Source organism: Cetorhinus maximus, chromosome 1 (assembly GCF_964194155.1).
Source record: "Cetorhinus maximus chromosome 1, sCetMax3.hap1.1, whole genome shotgun sequence".
NCBI lineage: Eukaryota > Metazoa > Chordata > Chondrichthyes > Lamniformes > Cetorhinidae > Cetorhinus > Cetorhinus maximus.
The window spans coordinates 245,041,375-245,063,935 of record NC_135879.1 but is presented as its reverse complement, the minus strand read 5'-3'; the positions used below and the strand labels follow the sequence as shown (position 1 = coordinate 245,063,935).

The 22,561-nt window shown below is 46.3% G+C and overlaps 1 protein-coding gene across 2 annotated transcripts in view; it reads right to left on the bottom strand.

The window, feature by feature from the left end:
- LOC144688516 (heat shock 70 kDa protein 12B-like) overlaps positions 1 to 22,561 on the bottom strand; it is a 73,687-nt gene that overhangs the window by 21,739 nt on the left and 29,387 nt on the right. For both annotated transcript variants that reach the window (XM_078555187.1, XM_078555196.1), the window contains exons 3-8: positions 15,315 to 15,415; positions 12,137 to 12,261; positions 8,344 to 8,530; positions 5,818 to 5,922; positions 5,401 to 5,517; positions 2,264 to 2,435 (exon numbers count right to left, since the gene is read on the bottom strand). In XM_078555187.1, coding sequence (XP_078411313.1) covers positions 2,264 to 2,435; positions 5,401 to 5,517; positions 5,818 to 5,922; positions 8,344 to 8,530; positions 12,137 to 12,261; positions 15,315 to 15,415 — 807 coding nt within the window. The remainder of the gene's footprint in view (positions 1 to 2,263; positions 2,436 to 5,400; positions 5,518 to 5,817; positions 5,923 to 8,343; positions 8,531 to 12,136; positions 12,262 to 15,314; positions 15,416 to 22,561) is intronic.

Below are 22,561 nucleotides of genomic sequence, written 5' to 3'. Positions count from 1 at the left end.
CCCACCCGCGCCCACTCTCGCGCTTCCCCTCCCCCAATGGGGGAAAGATTTTTCCTCATGTTTAACCAAATAATTGGAGTTCTTTGAAAGAGTCACATGTGCTGTGGATAAAGGGGAACCGGTGGATGTCCTGTACTTGGATTTCCAGAAGGCATTTGATAAGGTGCCACATCAAAGTTTATTGTGGAAAATAAAAGCTCATGATGTAGCGGTTAACATATTGGCATGGATGGAAGATTGACTAGCTAACAGGGAACAGAGGGTAGCCTTAAATGGAATTTTTTACTGGTTGGCAGGTGTGATGAGTGGTGTGCCACAGGGATCAGTGCTGGGGCCTCAACTGTTTACACTTTATATAAATGACTTGGATGAAGGGACCGAAGGAATGGTTGCTGAAGTTGATGACACAATGATAGGTAGGATAGTAAGATGTGAGGAGGACACAAGGAGGCTACAAAGTGACATGGATAGGTTCAGTGAGTGGGAAAAGGCCTGGCAAATGGAGTATAATGTGGGAAAATGTGAAATTATCCATTTTGGCAGAAAGAATAAAAAAGAAGCATATTATCTAAATGGTGAGAGATTGCAGAGCTCTGAGATGCAGAGGGATCTGGGTGTCCGAGTGCAAGAATTGCAAAAGGCTATTAAGCAGGTACAGCAAGTGATTAGGAAAGTTAATAGAATGTTATTGTTTATTGTGAGGGGAATTGATTACAAAAGTAGGGAGGTTATGCTTCAGTTAGACAAGGCATTGGTGAGACCACATTTGGAGTACTGTGTACAGTATGGGTCTCCTTATTTAAGGAAGGATGTAAATGTGTTGGAAGCATTTCAGAGAAGATTTACCAGACTAATACCTGGAATGGGTGGGTTGTCTCATGAGGAAAGGTCGGACAGACTAGGCTTGTATCCGCTGGAGTTTAGAAGAGTAAGAGGTGACTTGATTGAAACATGTAAGATCCTGAGGGGACTTGACAGGGTGGATGTGGAGAGGATGTTTCCTCTTGTGGAAGAATCTAGAACTATAGGTCACAGTTTAAAAGTAAGGGGTCGCCCATTTAAGACAGAGATGAGGAGAAATTCTTTCTCTCAGAGGGTAGTGAGTCTCTGGAACTCTCTTCCTCAAAAGGCAGTGGAGGCTGAGTCTTTGAATATTTTTAAGTCAGAGCTAGATAGATTCTTGATTAACAAGGGGGTGAAAGGTTATTGGGGGTGGGCAGGAATGTGGTGTTGAGGTTACAGTCAGGTCAGCCACGATCCTATTGAATGGTGGAGCAGGCTCAAGGGGCTGAGTGGCTGACTCCCGCTCCTAATTCGTATGTTTGTATGCCATTGGATGTCAAGGGCAGATGGTTAGATTCTCTCTTGTTGGAGATAGTCATTGTCTGGCACTTTGTGTCACGAATGTTACTTGCCACTTGTCAACCTAAGAGTGGATATTGTCCAGGTCTTGTTGCATTTGGACATGGACTGCTTCAGTATCTGAGGAGTCGCGAATGGTGCTGAACATTGTGCAATCATCAGCGAACATCCCCACTTCTGACCTTATGATGGAAGGAAGGTCATTGATGAAGCAGCTGAAGATGGTTGGGCTGAGGACACTACCCTGAGGAACTCCTGCAGTGATGTCCTGGAGCTGAGATGACTGACCTCCAAGAACCACAACCATCTTCCTTTGTGCTAAGTATAACTCCAATGGAGAGTTTTCCCCCTGATTCCCATTGACTCCAGTTTTGCTCGGGCTCCTTGATCAAATGGTCAAATGCTGTCCCACCATCCTGGCTTGGAAATATATCGGCCGTTCCTTCACTGTGGCTGGGTCAAAATCCTGGAACTCCCTCCCTAACAGCACTGTGGGTGTACCTACACCACATGGACTGCAGCGGTTCAAGAAGGCAGCTCACCACCACCTTCTCAAGGGCAACTAGGGATGGGCAATAAATGCTGGCCCAGCCAGAGAAGCCCACATCCCATAAATGAATAAAAAAAACTGATGTCAAAGGCAGTCACTCTCATCTCTGCTCTCTCTCTCTCTCTGTCTGTCTTTGTCTCTCTTTCCCTCTTTCTCTCTCATCTCTCTGTCTCTCTCTCTGTGTCTCTCTCTCTCTGTTTTCCTGTGTAACAGGCTCAAAGGGCTGAATGGTTTCACAGCTATTACTAACGGAACTGCCTGTCCTGGTGTGGGGCTTTGAGTGCTGTTCTGAGACGGGCTGTTAAATTATTTTAAAATCGCTGTTTGGAGTTTAGAGAAAGAGTTTCTGACCTTGCCTGAAGCTGGACATGACGGGATTGTCTGGCCCGTACTCATTGGTCACCTCGGTGCTGCTCAGGTCAATCAGCTGGTGGAGTCGGAGCTTCCTGCAGTAAACTGATGCAGCCTCAGGTTCCAGGGCTATCAACAACTGCTCCGGGTACTCAGGAGAGGCTAACTCAGCCTGGGCACAGAGAGACAGGGGGAGAGAGAGAGGGAGAGAGAGAGAGAGGGAGGGAGAGAGGGGGAGAGAGAGAGGAAAGAGGGAGAGGGAGGGAGAGGGAGAGGGAGAGGGAGTGAGAGAGACAAGTGTGAGAGAGAGAGAGATTGGGAGAGATGGAGAGAAGGAGCGAGAGAGAGAAAGACACAGAGAGATAGACAGACAGGGTGAGAGAGAGAGAGAGAAAGAGAGGAACAGAGGGACAGAGAGAGAGAGAGGGAGAGGGAGGGAGAGAGAGACAGAAATAGAGAGAGAGACAGTGTGAGAGAGAGAGAGGGATTGGGAGAGGGGGAGAGGGAGCAAGAGGGAGAGAAAGAGGCAGAGAGATAGACAGGGTGAGAGAGAGAGTGAGAGATAGTGAGAGTGAGAGAGAGCAAGGGAGAGGGAGGCAGAGAGACGGAGAGGGAGAAAGAGAGGAACAGAGGCACAGAGAGGGAGCAAGAGAGAGAGAGAGAGAGAGTGGGAGAGGAAGGAAGGGAGAGAAAGAGACACAGAGAGAGACAGAGAGAGAGAGAGACAGACAGACAGAGACAGAAAAAGAGAGAGAGACAGGGACAATGGGAGAGACAGAAGAGAGACAGAGAGGCGGGGAAAGAGACACACAAAGGCACAGAGACAGAGAGGGAGAGAGGGAAGAGAGAGAGAAGGAGAGAGAAAGGCAGTGGAAGAGAGAAGGAGAGAGACACAGATAGAGAAAGAGGAAAACAGAGCAAGACAGAGACAGTCAGAGAGGGAGATAATGCAGAGAGAGACAAAGAGAGTCATAGTGAGGGAGGGAGGGGGAGAGAGAGAGGAATAGTGAGAGAAGCTCAGAGACAGAGAGAGAGAGAGAGAGAGAGAGAAAACAGATATTAAGCCTGACCACACTGCCATTTCAGTTACTGAGTATGACAGATACATTATTCAGCAAATATCGAGAATATTTCCTGTCGACTGGGTTTCCATTATAAATTCCCAGCTCCAAATGATCAAATCCACCCTCCACACAAATGGACACTGCAACATCGCTTAATGATAAAGCTTATCGGTGTAATGTAGGGACAGATTCTGGATGGGGAATAAGTGCTGGCCTAGCCAGTCACACCCACATCCCGTGAAAGCATAAAAACTAGTCTGTCTCTCTGATTTCACTCTCTGTTTCACTCATTCTCAGATATCCTTTCCCTGATCTCATTTTCGATGATCTCTCTCTCTCTGATCTCCCTCACTCTCTGATATCAATCTCTGATCAATCTCTCTCTGATAACACACTTATTTAATATCATTCTCCTTCTCATATCGCTGTCTGATAACTCCCTCTCTGATATCACAGTCTGATAACACTCTCTCTCTGACATTGTTCTCTGATAACACTCTCTCTGATATCACTCCCTACTAACTTTCTCTCTGATATCACTCTCTGATAACACTCTTTCTCTGATATCACTCTCTGATAACACTCTTTCTCTGATATCACTCTCTGACAACACTCTCTCCCTACTAACTTTCTCTCTGATATCACTCTCTGATAACACTCTTTCTCTGATATCACTCTCTGATAACACTCTTTCTCTGATATCACTCTCTGACAACACTCTCTCTCTGATATCACTCTCTGATAACACTCTCTCTCTGATATCACTCTCTGACAACACTCTCTCTCTGATATCACTCTCTGATAACACTCTCTCTCTGATATCACTCTCTGAAAACACTCTGATATCACAGTCTGATAACACTCTCTCTGATATCGTTCTCTGATAATTCTCTCTCTGGTATCAGTCCCTGATAACGCTTTCTCTGATATCACTCTCTGATAACACTCTGATATCATTCTCTGATAACACTCTCTTTCTGATATGATTCTCTGATAACACTCACTCTCTGATATCGTTCCCTGATAACAGTCTCTCCCTCTCTCTCTCTCTGATATCACTCTCTCTCTGATATTGCTCCCTGATAACTATCTCTCTGATAACACTCTCTCTCTGATATCACTCTCTGATAACATTCTGATATTCTCTGATAACTCTCTCTCTGGTATCACTCCCTGATAACTCTCTCTCTGATATCACTCCCTGATAACTCTCTCTCTGATATCACTCTCTGATAAAGCTCTCTCTCTGATATCACTCTCTCTGGTATCACTCCCTGATAACTCTCTCTCTTATATCACTCCCAGATAACTCTCTCTCTGGTATCACTCCCTAATAACACTCTGGTATCACTCCCTGATAACTCTCTCTCTTATATCACTCCCTGATAACTCTCTCTCTGATATCACTCTCTGATAACGCTCTCTCTCTGATATCACTCTCTGATAACACTCTGATATCATTCTCTGATAACTCTCTCTCTGGTATCATTCCCTGATAACTCTCTCTCTGATATCACTCCCTGATAACTCTCTCTCTGATATCATTCTCTGATAACTCTCTCTCTGGTATCAGTCCCTGATAACTCTCTCTCTGATATCACTCTCTGATAACTCTCTCTCTGATATCACTCTCTGATAACTCTCTCTCTGATATCACTCTTTGATAACTCTCTCTCTGATATCATTCTCTGATAACACTCTCTCCCTCTCTCTCTCTTTCTCTGATATCACTCTCTCTCTGATATTGCTCCCTGATAACTCTCTCTCTGATATCACTCTCTGATAACACTCTCTCTCTGATATCACTCTCTGATGACACTCTCTCTCTGATATCACTCTCTGATAACATTCTCTCTCTGGTATCATTCTCTGATAACATTCTCTCTCTGGTATCACGCTCTGATAACACTCTGTCTCTGATATCACTCTCTGATAACATTCTCTCTCTGGTATCATTCTCTGATAACACTCTCTCTCTGATATCACTCTCTGATAACACTCTCTTTGTATTCGCCCTCTCTGCTCTCTCTCTTTGATATAAACACTGATTATTAACGTGCTATCACTCCTCACCAGATATGCAGCTTCCCTCATGAACTGCTTGGCTGGCTGTTTCCAGATTGCTGGTACAGTGATCACCCAACGCACATTATCGCTGTCCATTGCGATCGAGAACTGGTCATTCAACTCCTGCCAACACGCAAACATAAAATTGTCCACAAATCCGAAGAGAAAATTAGCTCAACAAAGCAGAAAGAACAAACTTGTTTGGTATAGATCGAACCCACAGTTGCGCACTTCCCTATATGTCAACCTCCCATAGCCCGAACCATTTCACTCACTCCCTTCCTCAGGACCCGGAGCTGGACTGATGTCCTGACCAACTCTAACATCCAACAGTTTCAGGATATTCCCACCCCGAGCTGGGATTGATGACTAGACCCCGGTGTGAGAGGGCAGAGTTCAGCCCATTGTGACCTCCTAACTGACCTTTAAGGCATGCTTCTGGAAGTACCTCAGTGCGTGGGCGAACACTTTGAGAGCTCTCACACTCTTCCCGTTTACAGCCTCCAACTCCGTTTCCATGGTGAGGTCCTGGAGAAACAAGACAACGGTTTTAAAATTCCAGCATTATAGAAAGTTCCGGAACCAGAGGGGGAGGTACTGGAACGATTCGATATGGACCGGCACCCCGAGTAGACCCAGGACTGGGTTAAACCTCAGCACCCTCTGGTCTCAGGAACGTTTCTGCTCATCAGAAGGTGTTGCCCATAGAGGGAAATGGAGTATAGGATTAAATAGGATACAGAGAAACAGGCCATTTAGCCCGACCAGCTCATGCTGGCGTTTATGCTCCACTCAGGCTTCTTCCTATCTTCTCGCATCTAAATCTATCATCTTAACCCTCTATTCTCTTCTCCCTCATATGTTTCTCTATTTACCCCTCTGCTTTACAGTTCACTTCAACCACTCTCTGTGGTACTGAGTCCCACATTCTCACCAATCTCTGGCTAAAGAAGTTTCTTCTGAATTCCCAAAACAAAAACAAAAATACCTGGAAAAACTCAGCAGGTCTGGCAGCATCTGCGGACAGGAGCACAGTCAACGTTTTGAGTCTGAATGACCCTTCAACAGAACTAAATAAAAATAGAAGAGAGGTGAAATATAAGCTGGTTTAAGGGGGTGGGGTGGTGGGTGGGACAAGAAGAGCTGGATAGAGGGCCAGTGATAGGTGGAGATAACCAAATGGAGAGCAATGAAGGTGAACAAGGCAAAAGAGAGATACGAAAATTCTGAATTCCCGATTGGGTTTCTTGGTGACTATCTTATACTGACGGCCTCTAGTTATGCTCTTCACCACAAAAGGAAACATTCTCCCTGTATCCACTCTATCAAACACTGAACGCTATTAGGTCACCCATTTATTTTCACTAGAAAGAACACCAGCCTGTTTATCTTTCCCTGATAGGTATAATCTTGTAATTCTGGTATTGTCCTTGTAAATCTTTTCTCCAATAACTCTGCATCCTTTTTATAAAATGTCAGGCCGAACTGCACACTGACCCTCAGGTTTGACACAAATGCAGCATAATTTCTCTACTTTTCGATTCTGTCCCTCGACAAATCATCCCGGAATGTTTGCTTAGCTTGTTCAGTGCCTTATTGACCCACTTCAGTACTGTGAATGATTTGTGTGTTTGCACTCCCAGATTCCTTTCATCCCATTTAGATTCTTCATTTTCGAGAAATACATGGCTTACTCATCTTCCTTACCAGAACATACTGCCTCATACCAATCAATATTCAAATTCCTTTACCAATTACACACCAACTCTGAAATTCCACTTCATACAGTCAGTGTTCACATCAAACACTCCCAGGGCAGGTACAGCACGGGGTTAGATACAGAGTAAAGCTCCCTCTACACTGTCCCCATCAAACACTCCCAGGACAGGTACAGCACGGGGTTAGATACAGAGTAAAGCTCCCTCTACACTGTCCCCATCAAACACTCCCAGGGCAGGTACAGCACGGGGTTAGATACAGAGTAAAGCTCCCTCTACACTGTCCCCATCAAACACTCCCAGGACAGGTACAGCATGGGGTTAGATACAGAGTAAAGCTCCCTCTACACCGTCCCCGTCAAACACTCCCAGGACAGGTACAGCACGGGGTTAGATACATAGTAAAGCTCCCTCTACACTGTCCCCATCAAACACTCCCAGGGCAGGTACAGCACGGGGTTAGATACAGAGTAAAGCTCCCTCTACACTGTCCCCATCAAACACTCCCAGGACAGGTACAGCATGGGGTTAGATACAGAGTAAAGCTCCCTCTACACCGTCCCCATCAAACACTCCCAGGACAGGTACAGCACGGGGTTAGATACAGAGTAAAGCTCCCTCTACACTGTCCCCATCATACACTCCCAGGACAGGTACAGCACGGGGTTAGATACAGAGTAAAGCTCCCTCTACACTGTCCCCATCATACACTCCCAGGACAGGTACAGCACGGGGTTAGATACAGAGTAAAGCTCCCTCTACACTGTCCCCATCAAACAATCTGCTGAATATGTTGGTGTGTTGTGTTTTGATCTGTGTAGCAGGCACCAGTTTATTGTTACTATTTTCCCCACCACATATTGAGTGATTTGAATGTTTTTTTTATTCATTGGTTGGGTTCTGGGTGTCTCTGGCTAGGCCACAGGCCCATCCCTCATTGCCCTGGCTCAGAAGGAATTTTTTTAAGAGTCAACCACATTGCTGTGGGTCTGGAGTCACATGTAGGCCAGACCAGGTAAGGGCAGCAGATTCCTTTCTGTAAAGGGCATTAGTGAACCAGATGGGTTTTTACAACAATCGACATCATCGGACTTTTAATTCCAGATTTTTACTGAATTCAAATTTCACCATCTGCCAAGGTCCCCAGAGCATTACCCTGGGTCTCTGGGATAACCAGCCCAGTGACAGTGCCACTATGCCACTCGCCTCCCCAAGCGCGGTCTATACTCACACATGTACTGTGAATCTTCATCTTAAACTTCTCAAAGTAGAGCCAGTGCCTGGCTTCCTCTGGGTCCAGGTCATGGTAGTGATCTCTGGCAGTGAACCCCAGGCTGTGGAAACTACCATCAGGAGTCAGGAGCAGGCTGGTCGGTGTTTTCTGATTGGCCACTCCGGGGTCACCACCCTCCCATCGCCTAGGAACAAACAAACATGAAGCAATAGGCTTTCCCAAGACGGGCAACGTTCAATAGCAGCATGATTCCTAACTTCCAAAAAAATCATACAGGATGAATAACTCCAATCCACTTTCAGGTGTCAGTGTTATGAATTGCAAGAGTTACTTTTCAATTCAATTCATTTTCAGTAACTCAGAGACCAAGGGTGATAAGATTATAGAATAGATTCCTGACAAAGGGTGCAAGATGAATGAGTATTAATATGGGTGAAAGGGAGCATTGGGGATAGGATGGACAAGGTGGGCTGAAAGGAATACAGGGGATGGGTGAGGCTTGATAGGGCAAAGGCCTCTTCCTGCCTCAAATAGTATTTAATTATAAAATTGGGTAGAACGTGGTGGTAATGTTAGTCAGAAGCCCGGGCTAATGATCCAAAGACAGGAGGTCAGATCCCACCAGGGCAGCTGGAGAACTGAAATCGAGTTTAATGACCAGGACAAACCGAGGAATGGCAAAGTTCAAACAATCACGACAATGTTTATCGAAGAAGAAAAGGATGTCGATGGGTTGGTAAGACGGCTTTGATTGGCTACAGCATTGTCATGGAGAAAGCCGCGAGGAACTATGGGCTCCCAATCCCCTAGGTAATTCAAAAAAAGGCGCGGGGATTGAACAGATTCCTTTTGTTTGCAGACCCAGGAGGTAAAACAAAACAGTAAAAACTGTGAAATAAGAATACTGGTCCAAACTGTTTTCACCTTCTGGGGAGAATGGGTCCCTGAATTGCTTCCAGCGAGTGTAAATGAGGCAGTGCTGCCCAATCGTAGAATCACATGCAAAAGCAGATGTTTCGTTTTGGGTTTTGTAAGCTGGGACTGGTTGGGTATGGCCTGTACTCTGCCTGTTAGTGATCGAAGGAACGTGCTGTTTGATTTGATCAGCCACTCGCTGGGGCTCACGGCTTATTTACCTGGCATCACACCGCTGTTGAAATTCACACACTATGTTGCTCAATTATATAATAGGCTGAATGTCTTTTTGGACTGATGGCAGCATCCTGTTAGTGTAAAATACCACTCGGGTGGCCACTGCACAGCAGCAAGAATCTGTTCAATCATTTCACCTTGTGCATTAACGTCCTTTAGGGCCTACATGTGACTCCAGACCCACAGAAATGTGGTTGATTCTTAAATGCACTCCGAAATGGCCTAGCAAGATACTCTGTTGTATCAAACTGTGGAAAACAAGCCAATAAGAATGAAACCGGATGGACCACCCGGCATCGACCTAGGCAAATGGCAACAGCAAACTCAGTCCTGTCGACCCTGCAAAGTCCTCCTGACTAACACTTGGGGGCTTGTGCCAAAATTGGGAGAGCTGTCTCACAGACTAGTCAAGCAACAGCCTGACATGGTCACACTCACGGAATCATATCTTACAGATAATGTCCCAGACACCACCATCACCATCCCTGGATATGTCCTGTCCCACCAGCAAGACAGACCCAGCAAAAGTGGCGGCACAGTGGTATACAGTCAGGAGGGAGTTTCCTGGGAGTCCTCAACATCGACTCTGGACCCCATGAAGCTCTGCAGTCCTGCAACATCCAGTATGAATGGGGGTGGACAATTAAACAACTCACTGGAGGAGGAGGCTCCACAAATATCCTCATCCTCAATAATGGGGGAGCCCAGCACATCAGTGCAAAAGATAAGGCTGAAGCATTTGCTACAATCTCCAGCCAGAGGTGCCAAGTGGATGATCCATCTCAGCCTCCTCCGGAGGTCAACATCACAGATGCCAGTCTTCAGCCAATTTGATTCACTCCATGTGATATCAAGAAACGGCTGAAGACACTGGATACTGCAAAGGCTATGGGCCCTGACAATATTCCGGCAATAGCACTGAAAACTTGTGCTCCAGAACTTGCCGTGCCTCTAGCCAAACATCAGTAAAGTAATGGAAGGGGTCATCAACAGTGCTATCAAGCAGCACTTGCTTAGCAACAACCTGCTCACTGATGCCCAGTTTGGGTTCCGCCAGGGCCACTCAGCTCCTGACCTTATTACAGCCTTGGTTCAAACATGGACAAAAAAGCTGAACTCCAGAGGTGAGGTGAGAGTGACTGCCCTTGACATCAAGTCAGCATTTGACCGAATATGGCATCAGGGAGTCCTAGCAACAGGAGTCAATGGGAACCAGGGGGAAAAGCTCTCCCCTGTTGGGGTCATACCTAGCACAAAGGATGATGGCTGTGGTTGTTGGAGGTCAGTCATCTCAGCTCCAGGACATCACTGCAGGAGTTCCTCAGGGTAGTGTCCTCGGCCCAACCATCTTCAGCTGCTTCATCAATGACCTTCCTTCCATCATAAGGTCAGAAGTGGGGATGTTCGCTGATGATTGCACAATGTTCACAATTCGTGACTCCTCAGATAATGAAGCAGCCCATGTCCAAATGCAACAAGACCTGCAACAATATCCACCCTTAGGTTGACAAGTGGCAAGTAACATTCTTGCCTCACAAGTGCCAGGCAAAGACCATCTCCAACAAGGGAGAATCTAACCATCACCCCTTGATATTCAATGACATTACCATCATTGAATCCCCCACTATCAACATCCTGGGGGTTACCATTGACCAGAAACTGAACTGGACTAGCCATATAAATACTGTGGCTACAAGAGCAGGTCAGTGGCTAGGAATCCTGCAATCAGTAACTCACTTCCTGACTCCACAAAGCCTGTCCACCATCTACAAGGCACAAGTCAGGAGTGTGATGGAATACTCTCCACTTGCTTGGATGAGCGCAGCTCCCACAACATTCAAGAAGCTGGACACCGTCCAGGACAAAGCAGCCGCTTGATTGGAACCACATCCACAAACATTCACTCCCTCCACCACCAACGCACAGTAGTAGCCGTGTGTACCATCTACAAGATGCACAGCAGGAATTCACCAAGACTCATCAGACATCACCTTCCAAACCCACGACCACTACCATCTAGAAGGACAATGGCAGCAGCTAAATGGGAACACCACCACCTGGAAGTTCCCCTCCAAGCCATTCACCATCCTGACTTGGAAATATATCGGCCGTTCCTTCACTGTCACTGGGTCAAAATCCTGGAACTCCCTCCCTAACAGCACTGTGGGTGTACCTACACCACAGGGACTGCAGCGGTTCGAGAAGGCAGCTCACCACCCCCTTCTCAAGGGCAACTAGGGATGGGCAATAAATGCTGGCCCAGCCAGAGAAGCCCACATCCTGTGAATGAATAAAACAAAAGCAAGGTTTATGCTTTTTTGAATTACCCTGGTGCTTGAGGAGCCTATGGTTCCCTGTGCTTCCTACATGTCAACACCTTGGCCAATCAGAGGCATCTTGCCAACCAATCAGTAACTGTTCTCCTCTAGTATAAATTGTGATTGTTTGAAATTTGGCACTCTTGCATTTGTCCTGATGAGTGCAAGATGAAAAGTTTCAGCAAGATGTCTCCCTTTTCAGTAACACTAGTTACATTTCAGATGGCAGCTCACCATCACATTCCCGAGGGCAACTAGAGAGATCGGCAAAAAGTGCTGGCCACATCTAACTGACGAGAAAACAAATCTTGGCCAGGTACCTCATCATGTGGATTGTCTCAGGATCCTGCACCAGGCTGAAGGCGTAGCCACTTGCTGTTGTCCCGAAGTCAATGGCCACCACAACACTGAAGGGCCGATAACGCGGCGTGTCCCCGAGAGATCTCTGCAAAATCAATCAGCGACATGTCAGGTACCCGAAGGACAGCCCTTTACACAGCGGCTGTGAACAAACCACAATGTTTCATAGCCACTGCAGTCTTTATTGGAAGTGTAGTCACTGCTGTAATGTACGAAATGCAGCAGCCAATTTGTGCACAGCAGGATCCCACAAACAATGTGATAAGACCATAAGACCATAGGACCATAAGAGCAGAAATTAGGCTATTCCGCCCATCGAGTCTGCTCCGCCATTCATTCATGGCTGATAAGTTTCTCAACCTCATTCTCCCGCCTTCTCCCCGTAACCTTTGATCCCCTTACCAATCAAGAACCTATCTATCTCGGTCTTAAATACACTCAATGACCTGGCCTCCACAGCCTTCTGTGACAATGAATTCCATAGATTCACCACTCTCTGGCTAAAGAAGTTACTCTGAGGCTGTGCCCTCGGGTCCTAGTCTCTCCTACTAATGGAAACATCTTCCCCACGTCCACTCTATCCAGTCCTTTCAGTATTCTGTAAGTTTCAATCAGATCCCCCCTCATCCTTCTAAACTCCATCGAGTATAGACCCAGAGTCCTCAAATGTTCCTCATATGTTAAACCTTTCATTCCTGGGATCGTTCTCGTGAACCTCCTCTGGACCCTCTCCAGGGCCAGCACATCCTTCCTAAGATACGGGGCCAAAAATTGCTCACAATATTCTACATGTGGTCTGACCAGAGCCTTATAAAGCCTCAGCAGCACATCCCTGCTTTTATATTCTAGTCCTCTCGAAATAAATGCCAACATTGCATTTGCCTTCCTAACTACCGACTCAACCTGCAAGTTTACCTGAAGAGAATCCTGGACTAGGACTCCCAAGTCCCTTTGCACTCCAGATTTCTGAATTCTCTCCCCATTTAGAAAATAGTCTATGCCTCTATTCTTCCTACCAAAGTGCATGACCTCACACTTGCCCACGTTGTATTCCATCTGCCACTTCTTTGCCTATTCTCCTAACCTGTCCAAATCCTTCTGCAGCCTCCCTGCCTCCTCAATACTACCTGTCCCTCCACCTATCTTTGTATCATCTGCAAACTTAGCCAGGATGCCCTCAGTTCCTTCATCTAGATCATTAATGTATAAGGTGAAAAGTTGTTGTCCCAACACTGACCCCTGCGGAACTCCACTAGTCACCGGCCGCCATCCTGAGAAGGACCCCCTTATCCCCACTCTCTGCCTCCTGCCAGACAGCCAATCTTCTATCCATGCTAGTACCTTGCCTCTAACACCATGGGCTCTTATCTTACTGAGCAGCCTCCTGTGCGACACCTTGTCAAAGGCCTTCTGGAAATCCAAGTAGATAACATCCATTGGCTCTCCTTTGTCTAACCTGCTCATTACCTCCTCAAAGAATTCTAACAGATTTGTCAGGCATGACCTCCCCTTGATGAAACCATGCTGACTTTTCCCTATTTTACCATGCAGTTCCAAGTATTCTGAAATCTCATCCTTAATAATGGACTCTAAAATCTTACCAACGACCGAGGTCAGGCTAATCGGCCTGTAATTTCCCATTTTGCCTCACTCCCTTCTTAAACAGGGGGGTTACATTAGCGATTTTCCAGTCCTCTGGGACCCTCCCTGACTCCAGTGATTCCTGAAATATCACCACTAACGCCTCCACTATCTCTTCAGCTATCTCCTTCAGAACTCTGGGGTGTAATCCATCTGGTCCAGGTGATTTATCCACCTTCAGACCTTTCAGTTTTCCTAGCACCTTCTCCTTGGTAATGGCCACCATACTCACCTCTGCCCCCGACTCTCTTGAACTTTGGGGATGTCACTCGTGTCTTCCACTGTGAAGACTGACGCAAAGTACCTATTCAGTTCCTCCGCCATTTCTTTGTTCCCCACTACTACTTCTCCAGCGTCATTTTCCAGCAGCCCAATGTCCACTTTTGCCTCTCTCTTACCCTTTATAACGATCGGACAATCTGTTTTTTTTTTAGTGATGCTGTTTGAGGGATAGATATTGGGCCAGACACCAGGGAGAACTCCCCTGCTCTTCTTCCAAATAATGTCAAAGGATCTTGAACACTCACCTGTGAGGGTAGGGCTGTAATGCTGGATCCAAGACAGCACCTCTGACAGTGCAGCACCTCCTCAGGGGTGTTTGCCTAGAATTGTGCTAAAGGCTGAGGAATGGGACTTGGACACAGACCTTCAGATCTGGAGGTGAGGGTGCTACCAATGGGACCACAGCAGCATCAAAAGGTAAGTCTACATCACAGGCAACAATACTGAATTCACGGTTAGTTCCTGCACTTGGTACATAGCAGGAGAAAGGGAAGGAGTCAGCCCCTGTCTGGTGCGGTAGGGTCTGTGTGCATTATTTAACGTGGAAATTATACGTAGGTGTTGGATCCAGTGGCCTTGGTTTGTTGTGGCTAAAGGTTCCGGGTTGCACACGTTGTCCGGGTTGACCGAGTTGGCGCAGAGACTCAGGAGATCGTTGTTAGAATAAACACATGCTGTTTATTTACGAACTAAACTCAACAGCTACACTTGTGTGCTCACAAGTCAAAACTCTGCCTTCACTTTTCAGTGTCTAACTCAAGGCTCTCTCACAGAGGTAGCCTGCGCTACTCTGCTATTGGGTATTAAGATCATGTGATCTTACATTGCAACATTTGTCTTAAAGGTATATCGCACATCAGATTAGTACAGTAGGGCATATTGGTGAATCCTGACTCTGTATGAGAAATCTGCTCCAAGTCCTGTGTAGGGTTAAATTGATTGAACAGGAGGACAATTCTTCAGAATCACACTCGATCAGGCTAAAGCTCCCCTCTGCAATATTTTCATATTGTTATGTTCTTCCTCTGGTTAACAGAGTGCAGTAATAGAAGCATTCGCAGGCTGATTAAAAACCTGACAGGTTGCAATGTGAATACTCATGGTGTGTTACTCCTATGTGCCTGATATTGTCTGGTAGAGTCAGAGGTGGGGAGTATGTCCACAGGGTCACAGCCTGGCTTTGCTGGCACTGCTGTATAGTTGTAAGTTACATACCGGGGACTGTGACGGGGTGAGGGGAGCGATGCTATAACTCTCAGGCTTCTGCGGAGAGCATGGTGTCGGAGGATATCTCGATGGTCTTTCACCTCCAGCATCTAAGGATCAAAACAAAGCAAAATGAGAGACATAGAATTCGAGATTACCCTGTCCCGGGACAGGCACAGGTATAGGAGGAGGCCATTCAGCCCCTTGACCCTGTTACACCAGAACAGCAGGAGGCCATTCAGCCTCTTGAGCCTGTTATACGATAACAGTAGGAGGCCATTCAGCCCCTCAAGCCTGTTACACCAGAACAGCAGGAAGCCATTCAGCCCCTCAAGCCTGTTATACAAGAACAGTGGGAGGCCATTCAGCCCCTCGAGCCTGTTATACAATAACAGTAGGCCATTCAGCCCCTCGAGCCTGTTATACAATAACAGTAGGAGGCCATTCAGTCCCTCGAACCTGTTACACAGGAACAGCAGGAGGCCATTCAGCCCACTGAGGAACAGCAGGAGGCCATTCATCCCTCCAGCCTGTTCAATCAGATCATGGCTCTTTACCCCAGAACCTGTCTTGGTTAGACCATAAGACCATACATAAGAAATAGGAGCAGAAATTAGGCCATTCGGCCCATCGAGTCTGCTCCGCCATTCAATCATGTTGTACTTGCACACCAGCCTTTTATGATACATGCACTAGATCCCCAGATCTCTCTGAACCTCAGAGCTCTGCAATCTCTCACTATTTAGATAATAAGCTTCCCTTTTAGTCTTCCTGCCAAAATGGACAATTTCACATTTTCCCACATTAAACTCCATCTGCCAGATCTTTACCCACTCACTTAACCTATCTATATCTGTTTGTAGCCTCCTTAAGTCCTCTTCACATCTTACTTTCCTACCTATTTTTGTGTCATCAGTGAATTTGGTAACCATCCCTTCAATCCCTTCATCCACGTCATTGACATAAATTGTAAATAGTTGGCGCCCTGGCGCTGATCCCTGTGACACACCATTCATTACATCTGCCAACCTGAAGAAGACCCATTTATGCCTGCTCTCTGCTTCCTGTTCACCAGCCAATCTTCTATCCATGTTAATATGTTTCCCCCCTATACCATGAGCTTTTATTTTCTGTAATAACCTTTGATGTAGCACTTTATCAAATGCCTTCTGGAAATCTAAGTGTGGTGCATCCACTGGTTCCCTTCCTTCCTCAAAGAACTCCAGTAACTTGGTTAAACATGATTTCCCTTCCACAAAACCATGTTGACTCTGCCTGATTGTCTTAAACTTTTCTAAGTAATAATAGCTTCTCACATTTTCCCCGTGACAGATGTTAGACTAACTGGCCTGTAGTTTCCTGCTTTCTGTCTTCCTCCCTTTTTGAATAAAGGAGTAACATTTGCTATTTTTCAATCTAATGGGACCTTCCCCGAATCTATGGAGTTTTGGAAAATTAAAACCAATGCACCATCTATCTCACTAGACACTTCTTTTAAGACCCTAGGATGAAGTCCATCAGGACCTGGTCTCTTGTCAGCTGCACCTCCAACAATTTACTCAGTACCATTTCTCTGGTGACTGTAATTTTCCTGACTTCCTTCCTCACTTCCATTTCCTGGTTTATAGGCACTTCTGGGATGTTACTTGTATCCTCTATAGTGAAAACTGATGCAAAGTACCTGTTCAATTCATCTACCATCTCCTTCTTTTCCATTATCAATTCTCCAGACTCATTCTTCAAAAAACTCCAGAAAGTTAGTTAAACACAATCTTCCCTTAAGATATCCATGTTAGCTTTCCTTAATTAACCTACATTTGTCCAGTGACTATTAATTTTGAACCAAATGATCATTTCAAGAGGTTTCCCCACCATTGAGGTTAAACTAACTGGCCTGTAGTTGCTGCGCTTATCTTTACACCCTTTTTTGAACAAGGGGGTAATGTTTCAAATCTCCAGTCCTCCGGCACTAACACTGAGCCTAAGGAAGACTGAAAAATTATGGCCAGTGCCTATGCAATTTCCACTATCACGTCCTAGTGTTTTATCAACTTTAAGTCTATCCAATACCACCTCCTTATTAATTTAAACCCTTCTAGTGTCTGAATTTCATCCTCTTTCACCAAGCCTGGGTCGAATTTTCCTTGGTAAAGACAGATGCAAAGTATTCATTTAATACCTCAGTTCCGCCCCCTACCTCCATGTATAAAACTCCTTTTTGGTCCCTAATTGGCATTACTCATCCTTCTACAACCCTTTTGTTTATGCCAATAGAAGACTTTGGGATTCCCTTCTTATGTTAGCTGCCAATTTCTTCTCTTACTCTTTCTTCGCTTCTCTTATTGCTTTTCACTTCCCCTCTGACCCTTCTATTGTTGGGCTGGTGCTTGGTTGCATTAGCCACCTGACCTCTGCTAAAAGTACACTTTTCATTTTAATCTCTATCCCTTTGGTCTTCAAGGGAGCTCTGGATTCGTTTACCCTTCCTTTCACCCTTGTGTGAATATGGAGAAGCCCAGCACATCAGTGCAAAAGATAAGGCTGAAGCATTTGCTACAATCTTCAGCCAGAAGTGCCGAGTGGATGATCCACCTTGGTCTCCTCCGGAGGTCCCCAGCATCACAGGTGCCAGTCTTCAGCTAATTCGAATTACTCCACATGATATCAAGAAACGGCTGAAGGCACTGGATACTGCAAAGACTATGGGCCCTGACAATATTCCAGCAATAGTACTGAAGACTTCTGCTCCACAACTTGCCATGCCCCTAGCCAAGCTGTTCCAGTACAGCTACAACACCGGCATATACCTGGCTATGTGGAAAATTGCCCAGGTATGTCCTGTACACAAAAAGCAGGACAAATCCAACCCAGCCAATTACCGCCCAATCAGTCTACTCTCCATCATCAGTAAAGTAATGGAAGGGGTCATCAACAGTGCTATCAAGCGGCACTACAACCTGCTCACTGATGCCCAGTTTGGGTTCCGCCAGGGCTACTCAGCTCCTGACCTCATTACATCCTTGGTTCAAACATGGACAAAAGAGCTGAACTCCCGAGGTGAGGTGAGAGTGACTGCCCTTGACATCAAGGCCGCATTTGACTAAGTGTGGCATCAAGGAGCCCGAGCAAAACTGGAGTCAATGGGAATCAGCAGGAAAACTCTTCACTGGCTGGAGTCATACCTAGCACAAAGGAAGATGGTTGTGGTTGTTGGAGGTCAGTCTCAGCTCCAGGACATCACTGCAGGAGTTCCTCAGGGTAGTGTCCTAGGTCCAACCATCTTCAGCTGCTTCATCAATGATCAGCCTTTCATCATAAGGACAGAAGTGGGGATGTTCACTGATGATTGCACAATGTTCAGCACCATTCACGACTCTTCAGATACTGAAGCAGTCCATGTCCAAATGCAGCAAGACCTGGACAATATCCAGGCTTGGACTGACAAGTGGCAAATAACATTTGCGCCTCACAAGCGCCAGGCAAAGACCATCTCCAACAAAAGAGAATCTAACCATCACCCCTTGATGTTCAATGGCATTACCATCACTGAATTCCCCACTATCAACATCCTGGGGGTTACCATTGACCAGAAACTGAATGGACTAGCCATATAAATACTGTGGCTACAAGAGCAGGAATCAGGTGATGAGTAACTCACCTCCTGACTCCCCAAAGCCTGTCCACCATCTACAAGGCACAAGTCAGGAGTGCGATGGAATACTCTCCACTTGCCTGGATGAGTGTAGCTCCCACAACATTCGAGAAGCTTGGCACCATCCAGGACAAAGCAGCCCGCTTGATTGGCACCACATCCACAAACATTCACTCCCTCCACCACTGACACACAGTAGCAGCAGTGTAAACCATCTACAAGATGCACTGCAGGAATTCACCAAGACTCCTTCAACAGCACCTTCCAAACCCATGTCCACTACCATCTAGAAGGACAAGGGCAGCAGACCACCACCTGGAAGTCCCCCTCCAAGTCATTCACCAACGTGACTTGGAAATATATCACCGTTCCTTCACTGTCACTGGGTCAAAATCCTGGAACTCCCTCCCTAACAGCACAGTGGGTGTACCTACACCACATGGACTGCAGCGGTTCAAGAAGGCAGCTCACCACCTCCTTCTCAAGGGCAACTAGGGATGGGCAATAAATGCTGGCCCAGCCAGCGAAGCCCACATCCCGTGAATGAATAAAAAAAATGACCTTGACTCTTCCCAAACTACCCCTTCTTTAAAGACAGCCCATTCTTCAGTTACAGTTTTCCCTGCTAATCATTGCTTCCAATTTGTCTGGATCAGATCGGTTCCTACCCCAGTGAAGTTGGCTTTCCCCCAGTTAATTACTCTTACCCTAGATTGTTCCTTGTCCTTTTCCATAGTCAGCCTAAACCTTATGATACAATGATCATTGTGGCCAGGGACCTGAGCACTAAGGCTATCCTCGGATTCAAATGACCCTGTCCCTGGCATCAGGAGTCTCTTCCACAATGGGTGAGGGTGAATGTGATCACCTCTCCCACAGAGAGAGGGGGAGAAAGGAGAGGGGACATGAAGGAGGAGATAGAGGGGAATGGGGAAAGAGGAAGGGGAGGGGGAGGGGCAGATGGAGAAGGAGGGAAAGAGGAAGGAGGAGGAAGGGAGAGGGGGATGGAGGAGGAGAGAGAGAGGGAAGGGGAGAAAGAGGTGGGAAGTAGAGGGGGAGGGAAGTGAAGTGGGATATGGAGTAAGGGGGAGAGGGGAGGGAGGAAAAGGGAGATTGGGGGGAAGAGAGGGGGTGGAGGGAGAGGGAGAGAGGAGGATGAGATGGAGGAGGGGGAGAGGGTAAAGGAAGACTGGAAGAGGGGCATGAAGGAGGGAGGGGAAGAGGGATAGAGAGGAGGAGAGTGGCAGAGAGGGGAAAGAGAGAGGAGAAGGAGATGGGGAGATGGGAGGAAGGGGAGAGGAAAGAGAGGAGGGAGAGGAAAGGAAGGTGGTGAGGAGGAAGTGAGTGTAGAGAGAGAGAGAGAGGAGAAGAATGATAGAGGGGGAGAGGGATGGAGAAGGAGGGAGGGAGAGAGGGAGAGAGGGGGAGAAGGGGACAGTGGCAAAGAGGGGACAGAGAGAGAGAGAGAGAGGAAGTAGCAGAGAGGGGAGAGGGAAAGAGTGAGGGTGAGGGAGAGGAAGAGAGAGAGAAATATATCGAATGTATGTAGGGAGAGAGAGATCTTCCACTCTGCTGTGGGCTTTTTATGATGAAGTATTAGATCTATTAAGAAATCTTTATTTCCTTTTTTCTCTGGTTTTTATATTTGTGATCCACATATAGCAGTGTGTTTCCCCCCTTCCCTTTCACCCTCTCTCTCTCCATCAGTGCTGTACACGGTGAATAGATGAGAGTCCAGGAGAGTCTCCTGTCAGATATCAGTGTACCCTTCCAAACTTGGAGAAACTTGCCATAACTCCCAGCCTCTGTCTCCTCCTTCTAACCACACTAATCCAGTCTGCTAGCTTCCCTTTAATTCTCTATTCCTTCATCATCAGCAATAGCCTCCCATGTGGCGCCCCCCCTAGTAAACCCTCTCTGTGTGTGAGTGCGTGAGTCTGTGTATTTATTTTTGTGTTTGAATGTGAGAGTGTTTTTTTTCAATTTGGGATGTGAGCTAGGCCAATATTTATTGCCCTATTACATTACATTTTCTAGAGTATGGCTGAGTGACTTGCTTGGCCATTTCAGAGGGCATTGCTGTGGGTCTGGAGTCACATGTAGGCCAGACCGAGTAAGGACAGCAGATTTCCTTCTTTAAAGGACATTAGTGAACCAGATGGGTTTTTACAACAATCAATGATAGTTTCATGGTCACCGTTACTGAGACTAGGTTTTATTCCACATTTATTTAATTAAGTGAATTTAAATTCGCCAGCAGCCCTGTGTGGGATTTGAATTCAGAGCTCAGTACAATCGGATGGAATTTTACAGCCCCTCCTGCCAGTTGCGGTTTTCCTGTTCCGCCAAAGTCATTGGCCTTCTGAACAGCAGCACCGAATTCTCTGGCACCACCTCTACCGCAACAGAGCCATAACATTCCGCCCACAGGGTGTGAGGGAGTGTGTGAAAGAGGATGTTTATGAGAATGTTTGTGTTGTGTGTGTGTGTGTGTGTGTGTGAGAGAGCGTGTATGTGTGTGTGAGAGTGTGTGTGTGTGAGAGAGAGTGGGAACATAGAAACAAACCAAATAGCAGCAGGATTAGGCCATTCTGCTACCTCAACACCATTTTTCTGCACTATTACATATCCCTTGATATCTTTAATATCTAGACATCTATCAATCTCTATCTTCCATGTACTCAATGACTTAGCTTGCACAACCCTCTGAGGTGGAGAATTCGAAAGATTCACCATGCCCTGAGTAAAGAAATTCCTCCTCATCTCAGTCCTAAATGGCCTACCTCTTATTGTCAGTCTGTGCTCCTTGGTTCTAGACCCTCCCATCCAGGAGAAAACATCCTTCCTGCATCTACCCTGTCGAGTCCTGTAAGAATTTAGTATGCTTCATGGAGATCACCTCTCATTCTTCTAAACTCTAGAGAATATCAGCCCATTCCCTTCAATCTCTCCTCGTAGGACAATCCCACCATCTCAGGAATCAGTCTAGTGAACCTTTGTTGCACTCGCTCTATGGCATGTATATCCTACCTTAAGTAGACCAAAAACATACACAGTACTCCAGGTGTGATCTCACCAAGGCTCGATACAATTGCAGTAAGACGTCTTCACTCCTTTACTCAAATCCCCTTCCAATAAGTGGTCAACATATCATTTGGCTTCCTAATTGCTTACTGCACCTGCATGTTAATTTTCAGTGACTTATGAACAGGAACATCCAGGTCCCTTTGGACATCAACACTTCCCAATCTCTCGCCATTTAACAAATGCTCTACATTTCTGTTTTTCTAACAAAGTGGATAACTTCACATTTTCCATCTGCCAAGTTCTTGCCCACTCACTCAGCCTGTCTAAATCCTCTTGAAGCCTCTTTGCATCCTCCTCACAACTCACATTCCCACCTCGTTTTATATCATCAGCAAACTTGGGAAATATTACATTTGGTTCCCACATCCAGATCATTGCTTTAGATTGTGAATATCTGGGGCCTAAGCACTGATCCTTGTGGTATCCCACTAGTCACAGCCTGCCCACCCGAGAATGACCCATTTATTCCTACTCTCTATTTTCTGTCCATTAACCAATTCTCAATCCATGTCAGTAT